Source organism: Aythya ferina (assembly GCF_964211825.1).
Source record: "Aythya ferina genome assembly, chromosome: 32".
Lineage (NCBI taxonomy): Eukaryota > Metazoa > Chordata > Aves > Anseriformes > Anatidae > Aythya > Aythya ferina.
In genome coordinates this window covers 1,950,512-1,961,679 of record NC_140329.1, presented here as the reverse complement: position 1 = coordinate 1,961,679, position 11,168 = coordinate 1,950,512, and the positions used below count along the sequence as shown (strand labels likewise).

At 45.2% G+C, this 11,168-nt stretch overlaps 1 protein-coding gene across 3 annotated transcripts in view; it reads right to left on the bottom strand.

Annotated features, from left to right (window-relative positions):
• Positions 1 to 2,283: 2,283 nt before the first annotated feature.
• Positions 2,284 to 11,168, bottom strand: part of LOC311425578 (ATPase family AAA domain-containing protein 2-like) — a 31,049-nt gene continuing 22,164 nt past the window's right edge. For 2 of the 3 annotated variants that reach the window (XM_084501520.1, XM_084501521.1), the window contains exons 3-9: positions 10,675 to 10,780; positions 9,744 to 9,866; positions 9,413 to 9,515; positions 9,092 to 9,180; positions 7,966 to 8,140; positions 2,812 to 2,914; positions 2,284 to 2,430 (exon numbers count right to left, since the gene is read on the bottom strand). In XM_084501520.1, the coding sequence (XP_084357646.1) occupies positions 2,858 to 2,914; positions 7,966 to 8,140; positions 9,092 to 9,180; positions 9,413 to 9,515; positions 9,744 to 9,866; positions 10,675 to 10,780 (653 nt within the window). In that variant the 3' untranslated portion in view covers positions 2,284 to 2,430; positions 2,812 to 2,857. The remainder of the gene's footprint in view (positions 2,431 to 2,811; positions 2,915 to 7,965; positions 8,141 to 9,091; positions 9,181 to 9,412; positions 9,516 to 9,743; positions 9,867 to 10,674; positions 10,781 to 11,168) is intronic. The other variant, XM_084501519.1, reaches the window with a different exon arrangement.

Sequence of the window (11,168 nt, the reverse complement as noted above, 5' to 3'; positions counted from 1 at the left end):
ATCGGCGTAGAGAGCACAGCGCAGCTTCAGTACAGAGGGATTTGATATCTGCACCACAGTATCCTAACAAACAAAAATCAAACGTTACATCAGTCAAGGCCCAGGTTTACAACATGCAACATTTAAAGAATTTGTAATGCCAAAACCAAACAGCTTAACAGGGAATTCAAAGTGCTACCGCTTGTGAGGAGTGTTTTAACATTTCGTGTCCATAAAGAACAATTCTGTTTGAATCCTGTCTGCCTCTGGGCCCTGCACTGGCAATTTAATTCTTGAACCACAGATGCAGTGTGTCCCAGTCTCCCCCTCATTCTAGTCAATTTATCAAGTCTTCAGAAAATACTCCTTAAATTTATGAACCTGTTTGCTTTTGTTATTCCGGACTTCTATTTCTAACAGTTACAGCCTTTTTTTTCCTGTCTTCTTTGAGATTAACTTAACCCTGCTATAGATGTGACTGTCCCTGTGAATGGCTGGGGAAGAATGTTTTAATTACTCGTGAAGTGTCAATAAGAAAGCTATTTGTGTTTGATGTCTAGGAGTTTCAGAACAACTGATAACAACTAGTGACTGTTATGGGATACTATGCAGACCTTTGGTATCTGGCCAGGGGGCCAAGAGATTAAGAGGAAGAAAAAAGAAGCTGAAGGACGGCTGGGAGACAAGACCTGCAGAAAATGTTCTATAAACTTGGTACAGTGCCAAAGGAGTACAAACGGGAAGGACTTGGAGAGGAAGACTACAAGCCTTCAGCATGAAAGACCCCTAGAGACCCCCAGAGGAGACTGATGCGCATGCTCCAGTAGGAGGGACTGGACCCCGGAGGCTAATTATAATAATCTAATTTTTTTGGAAGTAGTAATGAATATGTATTAGTCTAGGAGCATAAAAATCAGCTGCTTGATGTAACTGGTGTGTGCCCTGGTGGAGCGGAGACTCTCAGTGCACCCAGCACTGTTTGCTTACCTCTATTCTTTTATATTCTTCTAATAAATCCTATTTTTTTATTTAATCCTAATTTGAATCCTGAGCCATTTATACCACTCTCTGCAGGGATGTTTCATGTTGCTCACTGCCTGATATCCTGCGCTTATGCAGCTGAAGCAGACTCCTCATCAAAAACTATACTCTTGAGGAAGATGCCCCAGAACCATTTAATGTTCTCAGACAACAAGAGGAACGACAACAAAGAGTAAATAGATGAAAGGATCTCACACAGATTGCTATGAAGGCGTGCCAGCTGCCTCGTTGACTAGTTGTGCAGCAAGGCACAAGAGCATGGGTACTGCCTGGTACAAGCTAGGTTCTTTACAACTTGGTCACAAGCAAGAATCCATTTTGATTTCAGTCTTACCAATGCATTTCTCAGCTAGTTCATCAAGCAACATGTCCGGTGGCTGAGGGGTCCAGTCACGAGTATGAATCTTGACAATTTCTTTTCTAGCCCGGAAGCAAAATCATTGCATTTTCGCTTGTCCCAAGTTTTCCTTAAAAATACCAACAAGAAACAAACAAACCAAAAGGCAAACAAACAAACAACAAAAAACAAAACAGTCCTCCCTCAAAACCCCTCATCTATTAATACGCTTTTCTTACTTGCTCAACTTTCAAGTATTTTACAGTTATTTAATATACACTCTGAATTTTCAACCAGGAAATTGAATATTTCTTATTTGTTACACTGCACTTTTTTCTAGGAACCTACAGTGAGAAAAGGCATTTATAGCTTCAATAACAAGTTTCCAAACTACAAGACCTAAGGACCCAGAGGAAAATACTGTAATGAAAAATTTATCCAGAAACATTTCTTTGCTGTCCAAAAAACTTCTCTAAAACTTAGCAAGCTTTCATTGGGACAGTCTCATTACTTCATCACATTTGCTTTTCAGTCAGTAAATTCACAGAAAGCACTTCTGGCACAATGCTTCCAATTGCTACAATTACTATAAAGAAGAAAAGAATTATGACTCAAACTACTACCACTGAGCAGGGGAACAATCAAATGCAAACACATCCCCTATTCACTCATTCATAAGTGAAGGATTGAGACCAAAAACACAACTTCATGATGAAAACACCCAAGTGGACTAAATAATTAAGCAAACAGGTACAACTTTGGGAATGAAAGGTTTGATTATAGAACTAACTACTTGGTGGTATCATCCTGACCATATATATTCAGTACCAGATTTGCCCTCCATGGAACAGCGCAGTGTCTCCACATATCACTCTTTCGTTCAAGTTGTCAATTTTTTTTCCTATAAAGTTGGACTTTGCCATGGTAGCACTAACGTTGAATTTAAGTTCTCACCTCTTTATCTGGCAAGTTGAAGAGGAACTCTCTGTCAAAGCGTCCTGGTCTTCGTAAAGCAGGATCTATAGAATCCAGTCTGTTGGCAGCTCCAATTACCACGATCTCCCTTCTGTTATCTATGCCGTCCAGAAGGGTCAGAAGAGTTGAAACAATGGAACAAATAGAAAAATATAAGTTTTACTTACTGGTTCAGTAAATTTTGTTACATTCCACATGACTTTCTTCCATGAGTAGTCATAAAGGACAAGCTTTTTAAGGACAAGACTCATTTTAAGACATAAAAAATAGGTAAGTTAACACAGACCACATGTTGATATCAGGCTTAATAAATTGGTTTCTACTATCGTTTAGAATCACCTGTTTTGGCATTGAGTTACAAGTTTTCAGGATAAATTAACATGTTCACAGTAAATTAAACAGGTCATCGTCCTTTTTTTTTTTTTTTTTTTTTTCCCCAAAGATCAAGCAGATTTTATGTAGGTGCAAAACTGTAATACCTATGAATGTGGTCTTGTTTACTGGAGCGCACAGGAGCGAGACCATCTATCTCATCAAAGAAAATAATTGAAGGTCGCATCTGACAGGCCTAGCAGGAAAACACTGAGTAAAACAGCATTATTTAAAGGAAAAATGCACAAAAACATCATGGTTGGAATGTCATCTAAACTAGATTTTTCACTTTAGCCTCTGGGACCTCTACTGATAGAGCTACTGGAGTATCTGGCATGACTAACAGAAGACAGCAGTCTGTGTCAACCCACTGTATCCGGGTGACAGGAAGCAAATTGTTCCAGTAGTTCTTACAGCTGACATTCACAGCAGAAACACAGAATCACAGAATCACAGAATTTCTAGGTTGGAAGAGACCTCAAGATCATCGAGTCCAACCTCTGACCTAACGCTAACAGCCCTCCACTAAACCATATCCCTAAGCTCTACATCTAAGCGTCTTTTGAAGACTTCCAGGGATGGTGACTCCACCACTTCCCTGGGCAGCCTGTTCCAATGCCTCACAACCCTTTCAGTGAAGAAGTTCTTCCTAACATCTAACCTAAAACTCCCCTGGCTCAACTTAAGCCCATTCCCCCTCGTCCTGTCACCAGGCACGTGGGAGAACAGGCCAACCCCCACCTCGCTACAGCCTCCCTTGAGGTACCTATAGAGAGCGATAAGGTCGCCCCTGAGCCTCCTCTTCTCCAGGCTGAACAAGCCCAGCTCCCTCAGCCACTCCTCGTAGGACTTGTTCTCCAGGCCCCTCACCAGCTTCGTCGCCCTTCTCTGCACCCGCTCAAGCACCTCCATGTCCTTCTTGTAGCGAGGGGCTCAAAACTGAACACAGTACTCGAGGTGCGGCCTCACCAGAGCTGAGTACAGGGGGACGATCACCTCCCTAGCCCTGCTGGTCACGCTGTTCCTGATACAAGCCAGGATGCTGTTGGCCTTCTTGGCCACCTGAGCGCACTGCTGGCTCATATTCAGCCGACTATCCACCATCACTCCCAGGTCCTTCTCTGCCTGGCAGCTTTCCAACCATTCCTCTCCCAGCCTGTAGCTCTGCTTGGGGTTATTGCGCCCCAGGTGCAGGACCCGGCACTTGGCCTTGTTGAACTTCATGCAGTTGACCTCAGCCCATCGGTGCAGCCTATCCAGATCCTCCTGCAGAGCTTTCCTACCCTCAAGCAGATCGACACACGCACCTAACTTGGTGTCATCTGCGAACTTACTGAGGGTGCACTCGATGCCCTCATCCAGATCATCGATGAAGATATTAAAGAGGACTGGCCCCAGCACCGAACCCTGGGGGACGCCAGTAGTGACTGGACTCCAACTGGACTTGACTCCATTCACCACGACTCTTTGGGCCTGGCTATCCAGCCAGTTTCTAACCCAACGAAGCGTGCGCCGGTCCAAGCCAAGAGCAGCCAGTTTCTTGAGGAGAATGCTGTGGGAGACTGTGTCAAAAGCCTTGCTGAAGTCAAGGTAGACCACATCCACAGCCTTTCCCTCATCCACCCAGCGCGTCACTCTGTCATAGAAGGAGATCAGGTTCGTCAGGCATGACCTGCCTTTCATAAAGCCATGCTGACTGGGCCTGATCGCCTGCTTCCCCTGCAAGTGCTGCATGATGACTCTCAGGAGGATCTGCTCCATGAGCTTTCCTGGCACTGAGGTCAAACTGACAGGCCTGTAGTTTCCCGGGTCTGCCCTCCGGCCCTTCTTGTAGATGGGCGTCACGTTTGTGTCGTGGTTCCGCTCGAGTGGGCAGCCGAGCTCCACCACAGCCGCTCTCTCACTCCCCCTCCTCAAAGAGGAATGGGGAGAAAATATGTGAAAAGGGCTCAAGGATTGAGATAAGGACGAGAAAATCACGCAATAATTATTGTAACGGGCAAAACAGACTCGGCATAAGGAGATAGTAAGATTTATTGCCTACAACTAACAAGCGAGAGAAGTGAGAAAACAAAGGAAAAAAAAACAAAAGCACCTTCCCCCCCATCCACCCTTTTCCACCTCCTCCCCCCGAGCGGCGCAGGGGAACGGGGAATGGGGGTTATGGTCAGTCTACAGCACTTCTTCTCTGCCGCTCCTTCTCGGTCACTCTCGTCCCCTGTGCTGTGGGGTCCCACCCACGGGATGCAGTCCTTGATGAACTGATCCGGCGTGGGCTTCCCACAGGCAGCAGCTCTTCCAGAACTGCTCCAGATATGGGTCCGTACCACGGGGTCCATCCCTCAGGAGAAAACTGCTCCAACCTGGCTCCCCTACGGGCAGCAGCTCCTGCCAGATCACCTGCTCCTGCGTGGGCTCCTCTCCACGGGCTACAGGTCCGGCCCGGAATCTGCTCCGGCAGGGGTCTTCCACAGGCGGCAGCCTCCGTCAGTGCAGGGCCACCTGCTCCACCGTGGTCTCCTCCACGGGCTGCAGCGTGGAACCCTGCTCCACCGTGGTACTCCATGGGCTGCAGGGGGACATCCTGCTTCACCATGGTCCTCACCACAGGCCGCAGGGGACTTCTGCTCCGGCGCCTGGAGCACCTCTCCCCCTCCTTCTACACTGACCTTGGTGCAAGGCTGTTCTCCCACTCCCTTGACTCTCCCGGCTGCTGTGTGGCGCAGCGTTTTTTCCCTGTCTTAAATATGCTCTCACAGAGGCGCAAAACAACATCGCTTATTGGCTCGGATCTGGAAAACAATGGGGCCCTTCCCAAACATGGGGCAGCTTCTAGATCTTTCTCACAGAAACCACCCCTATGGCTCCATGCTACCAAAACCTTGCCACGTAAACCCACTACATTCCACCCCTCGCCTCTGTTAAAAGCATATTTAAGACTACTCACAACATACTCTCACTTTACAATTATCACAACAACCTTCACAAACTTCACTTACATCAAAAAGAAAAAGAATTCACCACACCAAAATAAACATAACATCATCACAGCACCGACAAGGTGGACATTTTACACACACACCACCCCTCGTCCCTTCACCACACTAACATCTCACAGTTACTGCTTTCTTAAATTCTTCACAACTTGTACATTCCTAACAATCATCCTGCACATATTTTTGCCCGTTACTTCTACTAACTATCATCCTTATCTCAAATTCCTTGAGCCCCACGTTGGGCGCCAAAAAAGACTGTCGTGGTTCCGCTCGAGTGGGCAGCCGAGCTCCACCACAGCCGCTCTCTCACTCCCCCTCCTCAAAGAGGAATGGGGAGAAAATATGTGAAAAGGGCTCAAGGATTGAGATAAGGACGAGAAAATCACGCAATAATTATTGTAACGGGCAAAACAGACTCGGCATAAGGAGATAGTAAGATTTATTGCCTACAACTAACAAGCGAGAGAAGTGAGAAAACAAAGGAAAAAAAAACAAAAGCACCTTCCCCCCCATCCACCCTTTTCCACCTCCTCCCCCCGAGCGGCGCAGGGGAACGGGGAATGGGGGTTATGGTCAGTCTACAGCACTTCTTCTTTGCCGCTCCTTCTCGGTCACTCTCGTCCCCTGTGCTGTGGGGTCCCACCCACGGGATGCAGTCCTTGATGAACTGATCCGGCGTGGGCTTCCCACAGGCAGCAGCTCTTCCAGAACTGCTCCAGATATGGGTCCGTACCACGGGGTCCATCCCTCAGGAGAAAACTGCTCCAACCTGGCTCCCCTACGGGCAGCAGCTCCTGCCAGATCACCTGCTCCTGCGTGGGCTCCTCTCCACGGGCTACAGGTCCGGCCCGGAATCTGCTCCGGCAGGGGTCTTCCACAGGCGGCAGCCTCCGTCAGTGCAGGGCCACCTGCTCCACCGTGGTCTCCTCCACGGGCTGCAGCGTGGAACCCTGCTCCACCGTGGTACTCCATGGGCTGCAGGGGGACATCCTGCTTCACCATGGTCCTCACCACAGGCCGCAGGGGACTTCTGCTCCGGCGCCTGGAGCACCTCTCCCCCTCCTTCTACACTGACCTTGGTGCAAGGCTGTTCTCCCACTCCCTTGACTCTCCCGGCTGCTGTGTGGCGCAGCGTTTTTTCCCTGTCTTAAATATGCTCTCACAGAGGCGCAAAACAACATCGCTTATTGGCTCGGATCTGGAAAACAATGGGGCCCTTCCCAAACATGGGGCAGCTTCTAGATCTTTCTCACAGAAACCACCCCTATGGCTCCATGCTACCAAAACCTTGCCACGTAAACCCACTACAGTTTGCTAGCCGCCAGTCGATTGGGACCTCCCCTGATAGCCAGGACTGTTGATAAATGATGGACAGTGGCTTGGCCAGCTCCTCTGCCAGTTCCCTCAGTACCCTTGGGTGGATCCCATCCGGCCCCATCGACTTGTGCACATCTAAGTGCCGTAGCAGGTCACCAACCAGTTCTTCATGGATAATGAGGGCCACTTCCTGCTCCCCATCCCCTTCCACCAGCTCAGGGTACTGAGTATCCAGAGAACAACCGGTATTGCCGCTAAAGACTGAGGCAAAGAAGGCATTGAGCACCTCCGCCTTTTCCTCATCTCTTGTAACTAAGTTTCCCCCCGCATCCAGTAAAGGATGGAGATTCTCCTTAGTCCTCCTTTTTGTGTTGATGTATTTATAGAAACGTTTTTTGTTATCTTTAACGGCAGTAGCCAGATTGAGCTCCAGATGAGCTTTGGCCTTCCTAATTTTGTCCCTGCACAGCCTCGCTACTTCTTTAAAGTCCTCCTTAGTGGCCTGCCCACTTTTCCAAAGCTTATAAACCCTCTTTTTCCTCCTAAGATCAAGCCACAATTCTCTGTTGAGCCAGGCCGGTCTTCTTCCCCGCCAGCTCGTCTTTGGGCACGTGGGGACAGACCGTTCCTGCGCCATTAAGACTTCCCTCTTGAAGAGCGCCCAGCCTTCCTGGACCCCTCTGCCCTTCAGAACCGCCTCCCAAGGGACTCCACCAACTACTGTCCTAAGCAGCTCAAAGTCAGCCCTCCGAAAGTCCAATACAGCGGTTTTACTGGTCCCCTTCCTGGCCTCGCCAAGAATAGTGAACTCCACCACTGGCATTTCCATTTCAGGGGGAAAAAAAAAATAACAAAATACAAAAAAAGAGCAAGTGCTACTTAAAAACGTTGACCACAGAAAATAATGGTTTCAACTCTGACAGAATACACTGTCCATTTCAACCTTACCTGTTCAAATAACACACGAAGTTGGCGTTCTGATTCCCCCACGTATTTTCTCATGCAGTCCGAAGCATTTCTCAGAAAAAATGATATTTTCCTGTCACTTCGACTATATTCACTGGCAAGTGCACGAGCAACTAGTGTTTCCCCTGTTCCTGGGGGGCCATAAAATAGACAACCTCTGCAATAAAAAAGATCCAGATAGGAAAAAAAACATCATGATGAGTACCTCCTACAACTCATCGTCTCTAGAACAAACTCGTCTTTCCTAACCAAAACATGTCATGTACAAGACAGCAGTAATAGCTGAAGTGTGGGTAGAGGCAGAACAGATAGAAGTTCCGCGTTTTTACAACGTTTCACAAGAAAATTCATTTTTTTCACCCAAAGAAATGAATAAGGAGGTAACTCAAACGTATAAAAACTTCAAAAGAGAGCATACTGTCCCAGAAGGACACTTCCGAAACTGCTGACAAACAGGGTGATTACAGCAAACCGGAGCCAAACGGGCAAACTTCAGCACAGAATCTGAGAATGGGCTGAATGGTGAATCACCAGTTCATTCTGCAGCAATAAACTGCATATTCTTGCTTTCACAATATGCAGAATCTGATAGTAAAGCATTTAATGCTCCTTTCAAAAGCATTAAGTTACTGGGTTTGGTCTCTCAGACCATCTATTGCTGATGGCAAGTGAGGAAGCCTAAAGCCGGAAGGAAAAGCGATGCCTTAGCACTCAGAGGAAAAAAAAAAAAAAAAAAAAAAAAAGAAAGCAAAAGCAGGCAGGAAAAACAACTGGGCTTCCAGGCAACATATTACAATTGACTTCCACACTAGATAATCCCTTCTTGCTTACAGACTAATCAAGCTGACTTGTACATAAAACTGAGAACAAAACCACTCCAACTTTTTAAAAACACCAGATGGTAAAACTTACAATTTTCAGACATTGCTTATATTTTTAACCTACAAATATTCTGGATTTTATCCATTTTTAAGAAACCACTTTTTGCTACTACTAAAACAAATGTTCACCGCTGCCAAAAATGTTGAAGCATGGAAGCATATTGATACCTTAATTGAACTTTCTCCTGAAAACAGCTGACTTACGATTTATCACTGTCATGAGTTACCTTGGGGGCTGAAAAACTTCTGGATACAGGACGGGAAAAATCACCATCTCTTTCAAAGCTGCGATGTGTTCCGAAAGACCACCCACGTTCTCAAATCCAATCGAAAGAGAAATTCAACACCACAGAGTTTGTATGTTAAAGAAAGCAGCAACCTAGATCAAGGTTTCATCAGAAATTATCTCAGCACAACGCAAACATTCTGGGCAATTTTTGAAGTTGCTTTAGAGAAAACCATCAACAAAGGTAGTTCTAGATGGCACACTGAGATCTTTCATAATCACTGGAAACACTCGCTGACACGATGATTAGTTTACCACTTACCGCACTATCTATTTGCATTGCATCTCCCTGACTTCCTCCAGCTTTCTTTTGATCCCTCTGAACTCTCTTTAGGTCCCGTTTCTGACGTTTCACTCGAAAAGTCCTGATTTGAATTAAGGAGAAGTTATAGGGCTTCTTTTTCTTTAAGATGCAGCTCGAAGATTTTTGTTTTTCATAATAATGCCAAGCAAATGTAGAAGACATTAATTAATATATAGAAGACCTAATTAATTGACATAAACTTACACAGTTACATTTAGATAAACTTAAACATGGCTAAATATTCATTTGAAGGAGATTCATCCCTCCCCTATTCTCTAACGACAGCAACCTTCTTGGAGATGTGCTCTCGCCGTCCTCACTGCTCTCACCACCCTCCTCCGTATCACACGTGCTAAGCAAGGGAGACGAGCAAGAGGGTGTAGAATCACTGATGTCATCTGCACGTCTCCGTCTGCAAGCAAGCATATAAACCAGAAAGTTAAAAAGAAAATAGAGCAGATACTAAGTAACACCAAAAATTAAGGGAATTCTATCTCCAAATTGCCTCTGAGATCTATTTTCCAGTCCACTGTACTCCTTAGGAATCTGATTTCAAAGGCCATGACACGATTTTCCTCGTGACAACTGTCTGCTTTCAAGAATGCTCAACAAAATATTGGCAATCAACAGCATTCTCTACGCACTAACTGCTTACAGAATCCAAAAAGCCTTTATCATTACTAAGGCAATTTATGATTTCATTTAGATCTTTTATTGTTTAAGGTTAACTTCATATAGAAACATTAGTTGATTCCAAACAGAAACTAGAGTCAGTATTTGAGTGATAACTTTTTTTTTTTTTTTTTAAATCTAACAAAACTTCCATAAAGCCTCTCCCTCTAAATCGAATAAAATTATTTTTGGTTTTAAGAAAATCCTTTGTATCCTTCAAGATTAAATAGTCTGACTAAGATTTTTAAGGGGGGATTCTGGCTTCAGTTCCAGAACCAAAGAATTTCAGTTACAGAAACTCAGACACTACCTCCATAATCATCTTATCAGCGACCCACAAATATTGGATTTAAAGAAGAAACCAACTTAAAAGTATCCACCTCCTCCCCTCCAAATATTTCTTTCCTCTCTATCCTCAGACTACCAAAGTACCGATCATAAACTTACTCTGTAATTACCACTAAACTGAAAACCCTTTGAAGCATTATGCAGTAAGGAGACTGACAGCTCTACAGATAAGTAAGAGCTATCACTAGCCATACACCAACCTGGCACGTCTTCTATATTTTTGTGACCCAGCATTTTCAAGTGACTCTTTCTGTCTGACAGAACGCGGCTGGCCCGAGTTAGTCCTCTCTCGATCTCTTTGTCTTACTGAAAGGAAAGAATTTAGAATAATGATACAGATACATTTAAGAGAGGAGGATATCAAAAGATAAAGAAAATGCCACGTGTTTCACTCATCCCTAATTCCAGAAGAATTTTTAACTGTTTTTGCTTTTCATCAGTGCATGGTACAAGTGGAAAACTACGCCCTGTTTAAAGGTGAACTGAAAATCACAAGAGCAAGACCATTAAGTGTGATTAATTACTGTTATAGTAAGGATACATAGCACTAAGTACGCCAAACAGCAAAGAAATACAATGTGCACAGGACACACGTGTCTGATAAAAACAGGGAAAAGTACATGTGCAGAATGAAGGTACAGAACTGAAATAGAACTGTGTGCGCAAACACGTCTTTGCATTCAAAAATTCTATC